The sequence below is a fragment of the Amblyomma americanum genome, chromosome 10 (genome assembly GCF_052857255.1).
Source record: "Amblyomma americanum isolate KBUSLIRL-KWMA chromosome 10, ASM5285725v1, whole genome shotgun sequence".
Taxonomy (NCBI): domain Eukaryota; kingdom Metazoa; phylum Arthropoda; class Arachnida; order Ixodida; family Ixodidae; genus Amblyomma; species Amblyomma americanum.
This window is the reverse complement of record NC_135506.1, coordinates 143,399,978-143,413,013: the sequence shown is the minus strand read 5'-3', so window position 1 is coordinate 143,413,013 and position 13,036 is coordinate 143,399,978. Positions and strand designations below refer to the sequence as shown.

General features: G+C 48.5%; 1 protein-coding gene across 15 annotated transcripts in view; it reads right to left on the bottom strand.

The window, feature by feature from the left end:
* p38b (p38b MAP kinase) overlaps positions 1-11,353 on the bottom strand; it is a 210,742-nt gene extending 199,389 nt beyond the window's left edge. For 3 of the 15 annotated variants that reach the window (XM_077639065.1, XM_077639067.1, XM_077639070.1), the window contains exon 1: positions 10,603-11,348. In XM_077639065.1, coding sequence (XP_077495191.1) covers positions 10,603-10,730 — 128 coding nt within the window. In that variant the 5' untranslated portion in view covers positions 10,731-11,348. Of the gene's footprint in view, positions 1-10,602 lie in introns of all 15 variants that reach the window. The other 12 variants (XM_077639066.1, XM_077639072.1, XM_077639063.1 and 9 more) reach the window with 11 other exon arrangements.
* Positions 11,354-13,036: the final 1,683 nt, after the last annotated feature.

Here is a 13,036-nt window from a genome sequence, read left to right as displayed (position 1 = left end):
TACCTGCAGCTTACAGCGAGATCGGAAACACAGTGAAATCGGAGCAGTGGAAGACTCCTGGCATGCTGCTGTGCTGGCCATGAAGAGGTCATCCGGGGCAGTAGACATCCCAAGCACAGTAGTGGCGAGTTCGGGAATCATAGTGCGTGTGGGACAAGAAGCAGCGACAAGACCAGGGGGAACGGTCTTCCGTGTGGAGTGCCACATAGTGCTAAGACTGGGATGAGGCGCCAGCACTATGTGCTCGCAGGGACAGTACTTTCGGAAGGCAGCTTGTCAATCTTGCGGCTCAGCGCAGTGATGGAGGCGAGCAGCCGGTCTAAGCGGTCACCGGTAACTGATCGTGCAGATGAGAGAGGAGCGGAGGAACAGTGAACCGCAGGCAAGACGACCATGCGCTGTTCAGCCATTTGAGCCAGTGAGGCAATGTCTGCTGTCAACAAGCAAAGGATCACGTGCACGCACTCAGAAAAGCGTTGCAGGAACAGTTCTCGCAGCAGCGATGGGCCCACAGACAGAGAATGGTTAGCAGACAGGTGCATCATACAACGCAGGAACTCGGTGGACTTGCGGGGGCGCAGAGTTCTTCCGTCTCAAGCAGATGTTGCAGGCGATGTTGCTCCAATTGAGAAGTGCACAAAATGAGCACCGCTCGCAGATGGTCGCGATAAGCGGGCGGGGAGAGCAGAATGTCTCGGATGACCATAGCAGTCACTGACCGGAGAGAGAGCACAGATGACACGATCAGGCATGTCCTTCTGAGATGTGATGCAAAACTTGGACACGATGGTCACGAACCAAAGTTCCAAGTCTGAGGGCCAGAATTCAGGCAGCTTGAGCGCAGAGACGTCGTGCTGATGCGGGTGCGGCAGCAGGGGCAACAGAAGCAACGAGGCAGTGGAGGAAGCTGTTGCCATCACTTACAGGATCTGTGGCAGGCATCGAAGGCAGCCCGGGTCTCGAGCTCCGTGCAGCAGTAGGCTTTGGCTGATGCAGGCTGGGAACAGAGGCGGGGCAGCTTGAAGTCTGGAGTTACCAGTTTGTGAAGGGAGCATCCCACACAAAAGCCGAAGGCATCTGGTGTCCAGAAATTTATTAAGAGGACTCATTCAGCCAGGAGAGAGCGGAGCAGCCGGCAAGCCGAGAATGCGCAGCGCCGAGATCCGATCGCGTAGCCGTCGAATTCTGATCTGCGTGCGCCCGTCAAGCGTGCTGGGGTATGTATTCTTCTGGAGCCGGGCACAACGCTACACAGTACAGTGTAGCTTCCAAAAGCGTGGTTTGCTTGGGATGACTGACGTTGGTGATGAAAAGTCAATTACCGCTTCCGTATGGGTTGTAAAGAACATCCCATTTAAAATCAGTAAAAATAGATGGTGAGCTAAAAGACAAGTGTGTGCAGCTCATTTTTCCTGAGTTTGGACAGCAATATGTGGGTTTGCCCATATTGAGCAGGCAAATGCACAAAATAAAATCTTCGAAAACATGACCTCTAGTGTTAGTCTGTTTGCTTCTTTAAAACCCACAGTGGGCATTAAAATCGCCTCCTGCTAGATATAGCACTGGTAACTGCTTAAAAAGTGCTTCTAGGTCATGGAGTATTACAGTGAGGTGTGGTTGAAGATATACTCAGCATATGGTAACTGTTTTAAAATTAAGACCAGTGACAGCTACTGCTTTGTATTTCATTTGGAGCTGGATTTCGCGGGTTGCAAAACCGTTCTGGACAACAATGCGACACCTCTAGAGAGCCTACTCGCTTGCTCCCGGTCACGTCGGAAAACTTTATACTTTTTAAACACATTTTTATGTGGAGGTCCCAAGTTGGTCTCCTGTAGACACAATGCTACAGGTGACATAATTTGAGGGGTCTGTTGAATCACTATAATTTTTTTATTATTCCACAGCAGTTCCAGTGGAACGCCATTATTATATGGGAGAGATGTACTGAGAACTTTAGGTCACTCTTTGTTTGGGGCCCGTTATAGGAACTTTCTCTTTTTTCTGCACAAGAGAGCTCCGCCACAGCAGCAGCGAAGGCGAGCTCTGACTTGTGTCCATCGCCTCACTGGAGACGCTGGAGTTATGCGGAAAACCCACGGCAGAGGGGTTGTGGGCTTCTCCCAAATGGGGAAGCCTTGCGAGCCGCATCTGCCAGGGTATTAGGAATTGACGCCAGCTGGTATTAGGATTGGCGCCAGCAGGTCTTGAGTATTGCCGCCAAAACAACATCTCTCGCCAGGTGTCTGCGGGGTGCATTTACCGCACTCGCCCAGTCGTTGCGTGGGACAAGCGGGGAGCAGGTCTCTGCGAAAATCCCTTTCAGGAGTCGTCGTCGCCGCCAGCGAAGTGGTTCCGGCTGTCTTCCGATTTTGCCCGACGTCTCTACCGACCTGACTACTCCTGGCTTCCCGGGCACAGCACCAGCGTGGGAACGGATCGCCCCAGCGGCTCGTCCACAGGCTTCGCCGGCCATCGCTAATGGCAGAACCACTGGGGATTATCTCCCAACGGTGTGCTCCGGCTTTGCGCCTCGGCTTCTCTTCGAAGTTCACCGACCGGCAGAGAGCGGGACGACCAGCTGACGTCTCCTGCCAGACGGGCAGGGTCCTGGCCGCATGCCCCTCTCCCTCGGGCTCAACTTATGCCGGGGGCGTGTCCATGTGTGCGGAGGTGTCCGGTTGTGTGTGAGAGTGAAAGTTTTGGCCACCCCCAGCACGGCGAGGGCGTCCCCTACCTGGGAAATTTAGGGAAGACGCAGTGTATAAAACTGGACTGCAGATGCAGTTGAAGCAGCTCACTTCTGAATTCAAAACCTTGTAAATATGTAAAATAAACCAAGTCTTCTTTCTCCACTAACTCGGCGGCACTCCTGTCCGGGTCGGAGCGGGCGTCATCGTGACCGAGGTTGTGACGAGAAGCGAAGCCGATCCCCACCTTCCACAAGGGACACGGGTGGCCCTACCTCAGCCTCCCTGGGTGTGAGCTGGGCAAGTGCCAAAGACTGGTGTGGTGCGCTGCTCCAACGTGCCACATCGGCCAAGTAAAGAGAATGTGCCCCGAGTCATTGTGTAACGCTTTCTTGCCTCTTTAAGTGTTATATTCTCTTTGGTCTTTATGGTAACCCAGTAAAAAAAAACCAATGGGTCCAATTGAAAAATTTCTCATTCGAAACAACTGGCCGAAAACCACTTGTGTTTTTGCCACCGATTGAGCTCAACCAATTGAGCCCAACTGGTTCTTCCAATAAGAAATAATTTGTGGCCCAACCAGACCAAATGGCCCACCAATTGAACTCAAATGGCACACTATTCTGAGTCAAATGGTTTTACGTTGCCAGCCAAAAAAAAATTAATTAGAATTACATTTAGAACCAATTGGCCTTTCTTCTATGCAAGAAACTGAGATTGCCCCTTCAGGTGGCGATGAGAGGAAAAACCTTGTTGATGATGAAATTGGGGTTTCTTGATGACCCGGTGGTTCTAACTCGCAAACATTCACGTTACTCGAGGAAAGGAGAAGGCTAACTATTTATTTACAACATAAATAAAACAAGAAGAAAGAAAGCAAGGAGAAAACTATTTACATGACTAAACCGTTGATCAGACGAATTCAGCCCTCGTTCAACCCAGCGCGCTTGTTTTTAAACCCTCTGTCTCCGCCCTTAGCGGGGACAGCCACTAATAAGATTACAAGCGACACATCTCACCAATCAGTGGTCAGGGAAAGGAAAATAAAGTTTCTGCCAACTAATCACAGATTGGAGAAAGAGTGCTGATTAAACATTTGGGAAAGGAGAGGTTGCAATCACAACACAAACAGCACAAACGCGACCACCCTCTCCCACGGCACCCACGGCCCAGCCATTACCACTTTCCTCTCTGTCGCACACGCAACAAACATATGCTGACAAAACGATCCCTAAAGTGTTTACAGAACACACCGCAGGAGACAAACACAGTCATTACGGGAATAGTGGGTTTCTGGTCACTCGGCTCATACTCAGCCGCATCTCGTGCGTCCCCGAAACTTCGTCAACCCCTTGACAATGAACACATGTCGACAGCTGTACATGGTTATACTTCTTAAGGCGGGCTATGCCCGTGACGGCGCAGAGTAAACAAGGACGTCCGCCACAAGCAGGGGAGGCCGAGACGGAGACGGGTCCCTTTGCTGGCAACTTCCGACCCCATTGGAGCGGCCTTCCTTGCGAACACAAGATCAACGAGTTCGTGGAAAGGTCAGCGAACTCCACACAAGACTTCTGCCAACATTTATACAAGGAAATTGAAATTATCATTACACACTTTTATGAAAATAAAGCGAAACCAACAGCATGAATTACACACAGGAACGTGTATAACACTATCGTCACACACTGTGTATACCAACATAAGTTCTCAACATGTATCCACAGAACACAGTTTTGTAGCCACTCATATATCCCACTCATGAGACCCTCTAGCTGGATCCAGTGGCACTAGACCATTAAGTGAAGTTACCTAAATTAAGAATACCCGCGGTGATGGTGAAAATGATGAAGACCACTCAAGAGATTAAGCTGCCAATATCTCTTTTACAAAAGCCTTATTAGTCTAGCGTTCTGCTAGCTATATGCACATATACAGATCTCAGTTGACTGTAACTTAATTTTCCAATTGGACCGTCCAATTGGAGCCAGCTGGAGCTTCCAATTAGGAGATCATCTTCCAATTGGTTTTCTGGATTTCAATTGGTTTCAAATCGTTCCAATAGCGCAATCCAACTGGGAGTGCCAAACCCGATTGGAATCTCACGAAGCAGTTGGGTAATCTAACTGGAAATGCAGAACTAATTGGAATACCCAACTGGAAATAAGGAAAACCAAATGGACTACCCCATTGGATTCACAAGCAGAATTGGCTGAACAATTGGGTCCAAATGGTTCCAACTGGAACCAAATGATATGCCTAATTGGACCCATTGGTTAGGTTTTTTTTACTGGGAATTATTTCCTTTTCTTTCTTCTATGGAGGACACGACCTTGAATAAGTGGCATGGTTGCCTTTGCAGTTTGCGCAGCGTAGCGCAGCATCGCTGTCAGATTGATAATCATTTGTGGCACATTTGGCACAAATATAGCAGCGGCTTTGGGAGCAAGCCATGGCCAAGCCTCTGGCATTTGAAGCAGCGTCGAGGGTTAGGTATATATGGACGAACAGAGATTTTTGCGTATCCTACCTCGATTGACTAAGGCAGGGTGCAGGAGGCAAAGGTCAGGAACAGGTGTTTTGTCGGAATTTTTTTGTCTTCTTTGCAGATTTTGATTCTGTGTACATTAGTCACATTCTGATCTAAAAGTGCTCCAAGCATTTCTTATCCTGTTAAGTGCAGAAAGTCATTGTCAGAAATGACACTGCGTACTGTGTTTAAAGATCTGTGAGGTGTCACGGAGACAGGAGCATCACCACAGGTTTCGATGTTTGCATGATTTGCAATCTGAATAATATCGAGCAGTTCGAGCAAAAGGTCGCCACTAGCTAATTTTGTCACCTTATAATTAGGGCCCAAGGAATCTATGAGAACTTTTGACACTAGAAACGGAGATACTATTTCCTTCTCAGTAGTTGTCAGCCTGCCAGCTCTTCAAACATGCCCACTGAAGGGGCTGCTCTGTCGGCGTCCGCCACCCCAGCGATCATCATTGGCCACCCGAGCGATCCTGGTACCTTCAGCAGAACGGGTGGCTTTGATGCGGAGGACTGGCTCGCAATGCACGAGCGTGTGAGCACGCCCAACAGGCGAAACCCAACCCTGAGGTTGACTAATGTCATCTCCTACCTGACGGGCACTGCCAGGGTCTGGTTAGAGACCCACAAGGGCGAGCTCACCAGTTGGGACCTCCGCAAGTGCAAGCTTTGTGACTTGTTCGGTAAGCCAATCGGGCGTCAACTGGGCATCACCGTGCCACCCGCTGATACCCACTGACACGACTTGTGCGCCAGGAACTAGAGGCAATGTCCCCCGTCGCTTTTCAACCACCCACACCAGACAGTATTCCAGCCATATTCCTCATGTAGGCTGTTGTTTGGCAAGAATTCACCGATCTCGGGGTCCAACCTATTTGCTCAAATGGTTGCCCAGGTGCTTGCCGCATGTCCCCAGAGTTCGGTTCTGGACGTTACTCTTGCCGCATGTGCAATTCAGATGAGTGGAGAACACCAGAAGACAGGCCCATCTGATTCAACTGCACCCAAGTTGGCCACATATCTCGCCACTGCTGCAGCCGTCCATTCTCGGCCTACCGGCACTACCAGGACCCTGCGTATTCCCGTCGCTCTTCCTCGTCCTTGGAAACGCTGTTTTCTGGCCAGAACACTCTGACCCCTCATACTAACCGTTCATCACCTCAGCACCGTCGATCTCCATCGCCCCGGCCCCACTGCCCGTAGTCTCCGAACGCATATGACTAGCCCCGGTCGGAAAACTGATGGCTGCAGCCCCTGGGGGCGATGCTGCTCTGACATCCCAGCTAGAGAATCCTCCAAAATAAATGCCTGAGGGGCAAGTTGGTGCATGATAAAGTGCCAAATATAGAACAGCAAAAAATTACTTTAGCCTGAATATATGAATAATGTTTTGAAAACTTTATTATGGTTGCATCACTAGAACTAAAATCATTTGTGAGAGAGGGGTTCTGTGAACCAAGCAAGGATGAAATGGCATGCGTTTTTGGCAAAACTTTGAAAAATGTTCTCCCTCAGATATTCTAGTCGATTGCAGGACCAATTACTCTTACCCAAGTATCCCTCAAGAGAAAGGTATGCAATGGGTGTATCTTACTGGTACTCACCTATGGGGCAGAAACGTGGAGGCTAACAAAAAGGGTTCAGCTTAAGTTGAGGACAACGCAGCGAGCTATGGACAGAAAAACGATAGGTGTAACGTTTAGAGACCGGAAGCGGGCAGAGTGGGTGAGGAAACAAACGCGGGTTAATGTCATCCTACTCAAAATCAAGAAAAAGAAATGGGCTTGGGCAGGGCATGTGATGCAAAGGCAAGATAACCGCTGTTCCTTAAAAGTAAAAGAGTGTATTCCAAGAGAAGGCAAGCATAGCAGGGGGCGGCAGAAAGTCAGCGGGCCAGAAGAGATTAAGAAGTTTGCGGGGATACGGTGGCCGCAGCTTCGCAAAGGATAGGGTTGACTGGAGAGACATGACAGAAGCATTTGTCCTCCAGTGGGAGTAGTCAGAATAAAGCTGGTGATGATGATGAGGTCTCCACAATGCTTGCAAGTGATTTATTTTGCTTTGGTTGGCAAACATTTGTGTGTGAGGTGGACACGACCGACGCGAAAGCAACATGAAGTCATTTAAAGGAAACACCATTGGTGTTTCCATAATTCTTCATTCTTTGTACTATCACGATCAAAATATTACAGGACATATGTTCTGAGAAAAAATACATTGCAGTTTTCCTGCACGCTCGCGTCCCGTAAACTTTTTATGGCGATAGTACCTGCTGGAATGCAGTAGCTCTGCAGTTAATTTGCTATGAACGGCACGTCTTCTTATTTTCAGTTTCATCCTTGCTGACTGATGTTTTGCATACCAAACACAATTGCAGTACTCTGCAGTACAGCATGGTCATCATCATCATGAGCTTGACTGCCCCCACTGCAGGACAAAGGCCTCTCCCATTTCTCTCCAATTAGCCCTGTACTGTGCCAGCTGCGCCCACCCTATGCCTGCAAACTTCTTAATCTCATCCGCCTACCTAACAATCGGACGCCCCCTGCTACACTGCCCTTCAATTGGTATCCAGTACGTTACCCTTAATAACCATTGGTTTACCTTGCCTTCGCATTACATGTCCTGCCCAAGTCCATTTCTTCCTCTTGATTTCGACTAGGATATCATTAACCTGCCCTTGTTGCCTCACCCACTCTGCCCTCTTCCTGTCTCTTAAATTTATTCCTACAATTTCCCTTTTCAAATTTTGTTGCACTATCGTTGACTAAAGCTGAACCTTTTTCGTTAGCCTCCACGTTTCTGCCTCGTAGGTGAGTACCGGTAAGATACAGCCGTTGTACACTTTTCTCTTCAGGGATATCGGTAAAGTGCCATTCATGATCCGAGAAAACCTGCATATGTGCTCCACCCCATTCTTAATCTTCTAGTTATTTCCCTCTCATGATCCGGATCTGCAGTCACTACCTGCCCTAAGTAGACCTCTACCACTACCAGCACCTCGCTACCAATTGTTAACTGCTGTTCCCGTGCGAGACTGCTCAACATAACTTTGGGTTTCTGCATGTTAATTTTTAGACCCATTGTTCTGCTCTGCCTAACTTATTTATCATGCTTTGCAGTTCACCTCCTGAGTGATTCAGCACGGCGATGTCACCGGCAAGTCAGATTATTTAGGTATTCTCCATCAACTCTTGTACCCAACTGTTCCCAATCCAGGCCTCGGAACACCTCCCGTAAACAGACAGAGAATAGAATTGATCAGGTCATGTCTCCCTGCCTGACACCCTTCCTTATTGGAATTTTATTGTTGACTTTATGGAGGACCATGGTAGCTATGCAATTTTTAAAGGTATCTTCCAGTATTTTGACATAAGATTCTCCTACACGCTGATTCCGCAATGCTTGCATGACTGCTGAGGTTTCCACAGAGTCAAATGATTTCTCGTAATCAATGAACATTATATACAGGGGGGGGGTTACATTCTGCGTATTTCCCTTTCACCTGATTGATAGGGTGAACATGGTCTAATTTCGAGTATCTTTTACGAAAGCCTGCTTGATCATTTGTTTGATTGAAGCCGCAGGTTGTCCCGGTTCTATTAGCGATTACCTTGGTAAATACCTTGTAGGGACAGTAAGCTGATCGGTCTAATTTTTCAAGTCCTTGATGTCTCCTTTCTGATGAATTAAAATGATGTTGGCATCCTTCCAAGCATCTGGTATGCTCGAGATCATAAGGCATTGCCTATAAATCATTCCGGGATAAACTAAACGACCATTTTTCATGAGGGCAAAAGGTTCCTGCTATATTCAATTCGGCACTTTGAACAGCTGATTATTTTTACTTATTGTTACTTTTTTTCTGTGTGATGCCTTTTTCACCATATTTTTCTCTTGTATTAATGGAGTGTTTCATATATATATATATATTTTCTCGGGTTTCAAACCCGTGAATTTTACTTTGCATTGTATACGCATGACAAGATCATTTAACTGTTACATACTCTTTTTTGTTTTGTTATTGTTCTCTTTTGTCAAATTTATTCTTTCTCTTTTGACCTTGATTTTGCTCCCCCCTTATGTAATGCCTTCGGGCCTTTAAGGGAAAAAATAAATGAAATGAAAGGGTGGATAGTTGTCTAGCACAACCTCCACTCCGTCCTTCAAGTGATCTGCCGTTACCTGATCCTCATCAGCAGCTTTTCCTCTCTGCATTGCCCCTAAGACTTTATTTACTTCCTCTTTCATTAATGGTGTGATGTCCCATTGCTGTGTGCTACTGCCTTTCTCATTAACGTTCTGATTACATTGGTTGCTGTATAGATTTGTGTAGAAGTCTGTGGCTACTATATCTTTATTGCTAATGACATTGTCCTCTTTGTATCTTTACGAATACATCTGGTTTTTGCCTATGCCTAATTTCCTCTATATCAGTCAACTATTCTTTATTTTCACCTGTCGACAACCTGGCCGGAAATACCTCCACACGACATTTCTGTGTCAGTAGGCTTCAGCAGACCCGCTCGCGGTTTTTTCGTTGTGTAGTAACATCGCAGAGCTTAGAGGCAGTTTTGTATTTCGTCTAAATAAGAGTATAGCCACCGCACACGATTGCAGTGCATAATGCGAAGCCTCCCGTTTGCCCATTAGCAAAAAGTCAACACAAGCGAGTTTTGAGAGCCAGTGTGCATGACACCAGAGCATGAGGATAGGATCAAGACAGGAAGAAACACCGTCGTCACCCCTTTTGTCACTGCGCTGTTCGGCGTGAGCTATTCGGCAAGACTGCACACTAGTACAATTTTGCTCGGCCCGCATGAGTGCCCTTCCCGACACTACGTTATCAGTTGGCCAGCTTGGTCCACAACGTATGGTGCAAGCGGAAAACGGGGGGCGAGTGAGCTGAAATGTGCCCGGCGACCAGGCCTGCGCCAAGCCGACACAGCAGTTTGGCACGGGAGGGAAACACACAACAATGGTTGGCCGTGTCTGGGGTGGGCAGGAAATTTACATGGAGCGCCGCTTGCTCCGCCGCAGCAGCTATCGCACAAACAGATCCGCCGGCACATACTTCCTCGCACTGAAAAGAAAACGCTTCCGAAGAGTCTGGCACACAGCAGCAGCAACCGACGCTGCCAGAGAGAGATGAGGCGCTGTCTGAAACTAAAAGCACTGCGGGTTCGGGCTGATCGTTAGTTTACCGGCCTTCGACACAGCCACCGGTCCTCCTGACCCGCGGGTGGGTCGCATCAGGGTTCGGCGCGCGCCGCCACCCATTCAAGGGCGCAGCCGCCGCGCAAGGCCCCACATGCAATACGACACCGCGGCGATTAGTCTTATTTAGGCCTAGAAGGAGCCCGGCGGCGCTCACCAGACTTGTCCGTAGGCGCCGACGCCGATGGGCGAAAGGTTGGTGTAGCGAACGGGAACCTCCCACACAGTCTTGTTCAACTCGACCCGGTGAAATCCGCTCCTTACGGCTGGCATTGCAGTGGCCATCGCTCTTGACGCGCTGTCGCACGATCTTCTGCACAGTCACGCACCGCTACGCGCACCACGCAGCATCGCCCGTCAACCACCACGGCACCGATGCGTCCCGCGCAGACCTCCGCTGAGCCTCCCTGCGTGCTCCGCAGCGGTCGCGGCTTGCAAGCGCCGGAAGCCAACACAGCCAACGCGCGAGCGCGGCGTTATCGGAAGCGGCGTAAACAACTGACATGAAAAAAAAAACAAACAACAGGACGGAGGTAGTTCAGCGTTTCTTTTTTCTTTTTCGCGTGCACTGCGCAGCGTTAAAGCAAAGTTTGTTAGTTAAATGAAGAGAGACGGGGGGATGGGAAAAACAGCGTGTAGCAGCGTAGCAGCGCTCCCAAGGAGCACAACGCCAGGGAGTTTACGGGCGTTATCGCCCGTTCGGCGTGACTCCTTGACCGTACATACCTTTGAACGCATTTACTAGGGCAATTTTTTAAAAGGACTCTGAGGAGAAATTGAAGTTGGCTTGTATCGTTAGAATACCAGCTCCTGTCCACAAAAACGCCACTCTTACTCAAAACAACTCTCTTGTAAGGCAGAAAACTGCAAGAACCAAAATGCGGGTATCGCCGCACAGGCCAGTCTCGCAAATACAAGCGTGATTACGGATGGATGGATGGATGGATACGCCTGAACCCTTTAAATCGGGCGGTGGCTCAAACCACCTAGCCATATGGCTTATGAAATTATACTCTTGTCTTGCTTTTAGCCGCCAATCATATAACCTTCGCTTGGTTACTTCTACCCGCTTAAAATCTACTTTCCCTCCACTGACCTTAAACCCCAATGCCTTGGAGCCGCCGCGGTGACTGAGTAGTTATGGCGCTCGGCTGCTGGCCCGAAAGACGCGGGTTCGATCCCGGCCGCAGCGGTTGAATTTCGATGGAGGCGAAATTCTAGAGGCCCGTGTACTGTGCGATGTCAGTGCACGTTAAAGAACCCCAGGTGGTCGAAATTTCCGAAGCCCTTCACTACGGCGTCTCTCATAGCCTGAGTCGCTTTGGGACGTTAAACCCCCATAAACTATAATCCAATGCCTTGGGTAAACCAGCCCCACTGCTTTCCACTGCAGGGTGAAGCCCTTTACAGAAAAGTATGAAGTGTTCAGCCGTTTCCTCCACCTCTCCGCACGCAATGCACAACGTGTCTATCTCGTGGTACCTGACTCTATATGTCTTAGTCCGCAAAACTCCAGTCCTGGCCTCAAGCAACAAAGAACTTCCCCTACGATTATCATAGATATTTTCTTCGGCAATTTCCTGCTTAAAGATCCTGTACGTTCCCAGTGCCGATTTCTTCAGCATCCCTGTTTTCCACAGAGCTCTCTCTGTTTCTTTAACCTTTTTCTCAACAGGTAATTGCTGATTTGCCCCCTTACTGCTGTCCATATTTGCTTGTCAATTTCCTAGTTCGCTTTCTCCATTTCGTGTCAACATTCCTTATGTACACGTATCTGAAAACTTTCCTAGCCCACTGGTTTCCCCCCATTTTTCTCAATCGCTCCTCAAATGCTATCTTACTGCTCTCGAACGACGACCATCCCATATCACCCTGTACCCCCTGATTTGGTGCATTGCCATGTGCTCCCAAAGCTAGCCTCCCTATGCCACGTTGTTTAATTTCTAACCTTGCTTGAACGTCTGGTCTCATGCACAGGACCGCATTACCAAAAGTCAGGCTAGGACCATCACCCCTTTCCAGATCCCTCTTACCACTTCATATCTATTGTAACACCACAGTGCCCTATTTTTCATTGCAGCTGCATTCCTACTAGCTTTATTCACTACATAATTTTCATGCTCTCTCACATACTCAGAACCGTTATTTAATCCACACCCCAAGATATTTGTACTCATCCACTACCTCTAGCGTGAACTCCTGTATTCTATGCTCGCCGACCTCATCATTAAATATCATGACTGCAGATTTTTCCTTACTAATTTTGAAACGTCATAGGACATGAAACGCCACCTTGTAACAAATTTCCTTCCTCCTTGAAACGCTCATCTCTGAGGCTGACGAAAGAAGGTTTGGCGGTTCAATATTGAAGTAAGTTTTGTTTCATGGAGGAAGGAAAAATTAAAGGATAGGCCGTCACGTGACATTTTTTGAAGCCGGAAACGAGCTCGGCGCCTTAATGTCCGGGCTCGCTTTTGTTTATTTTTACCCGCGCTCTTGTTTACGTTTCTCCGCGCGCGTTTCAAACGACGCGAAGGGGCCGGCTCCAGTGCGAGTGGCGCTTGGTTTCTGGCTGTTGTTCATGTACGGGA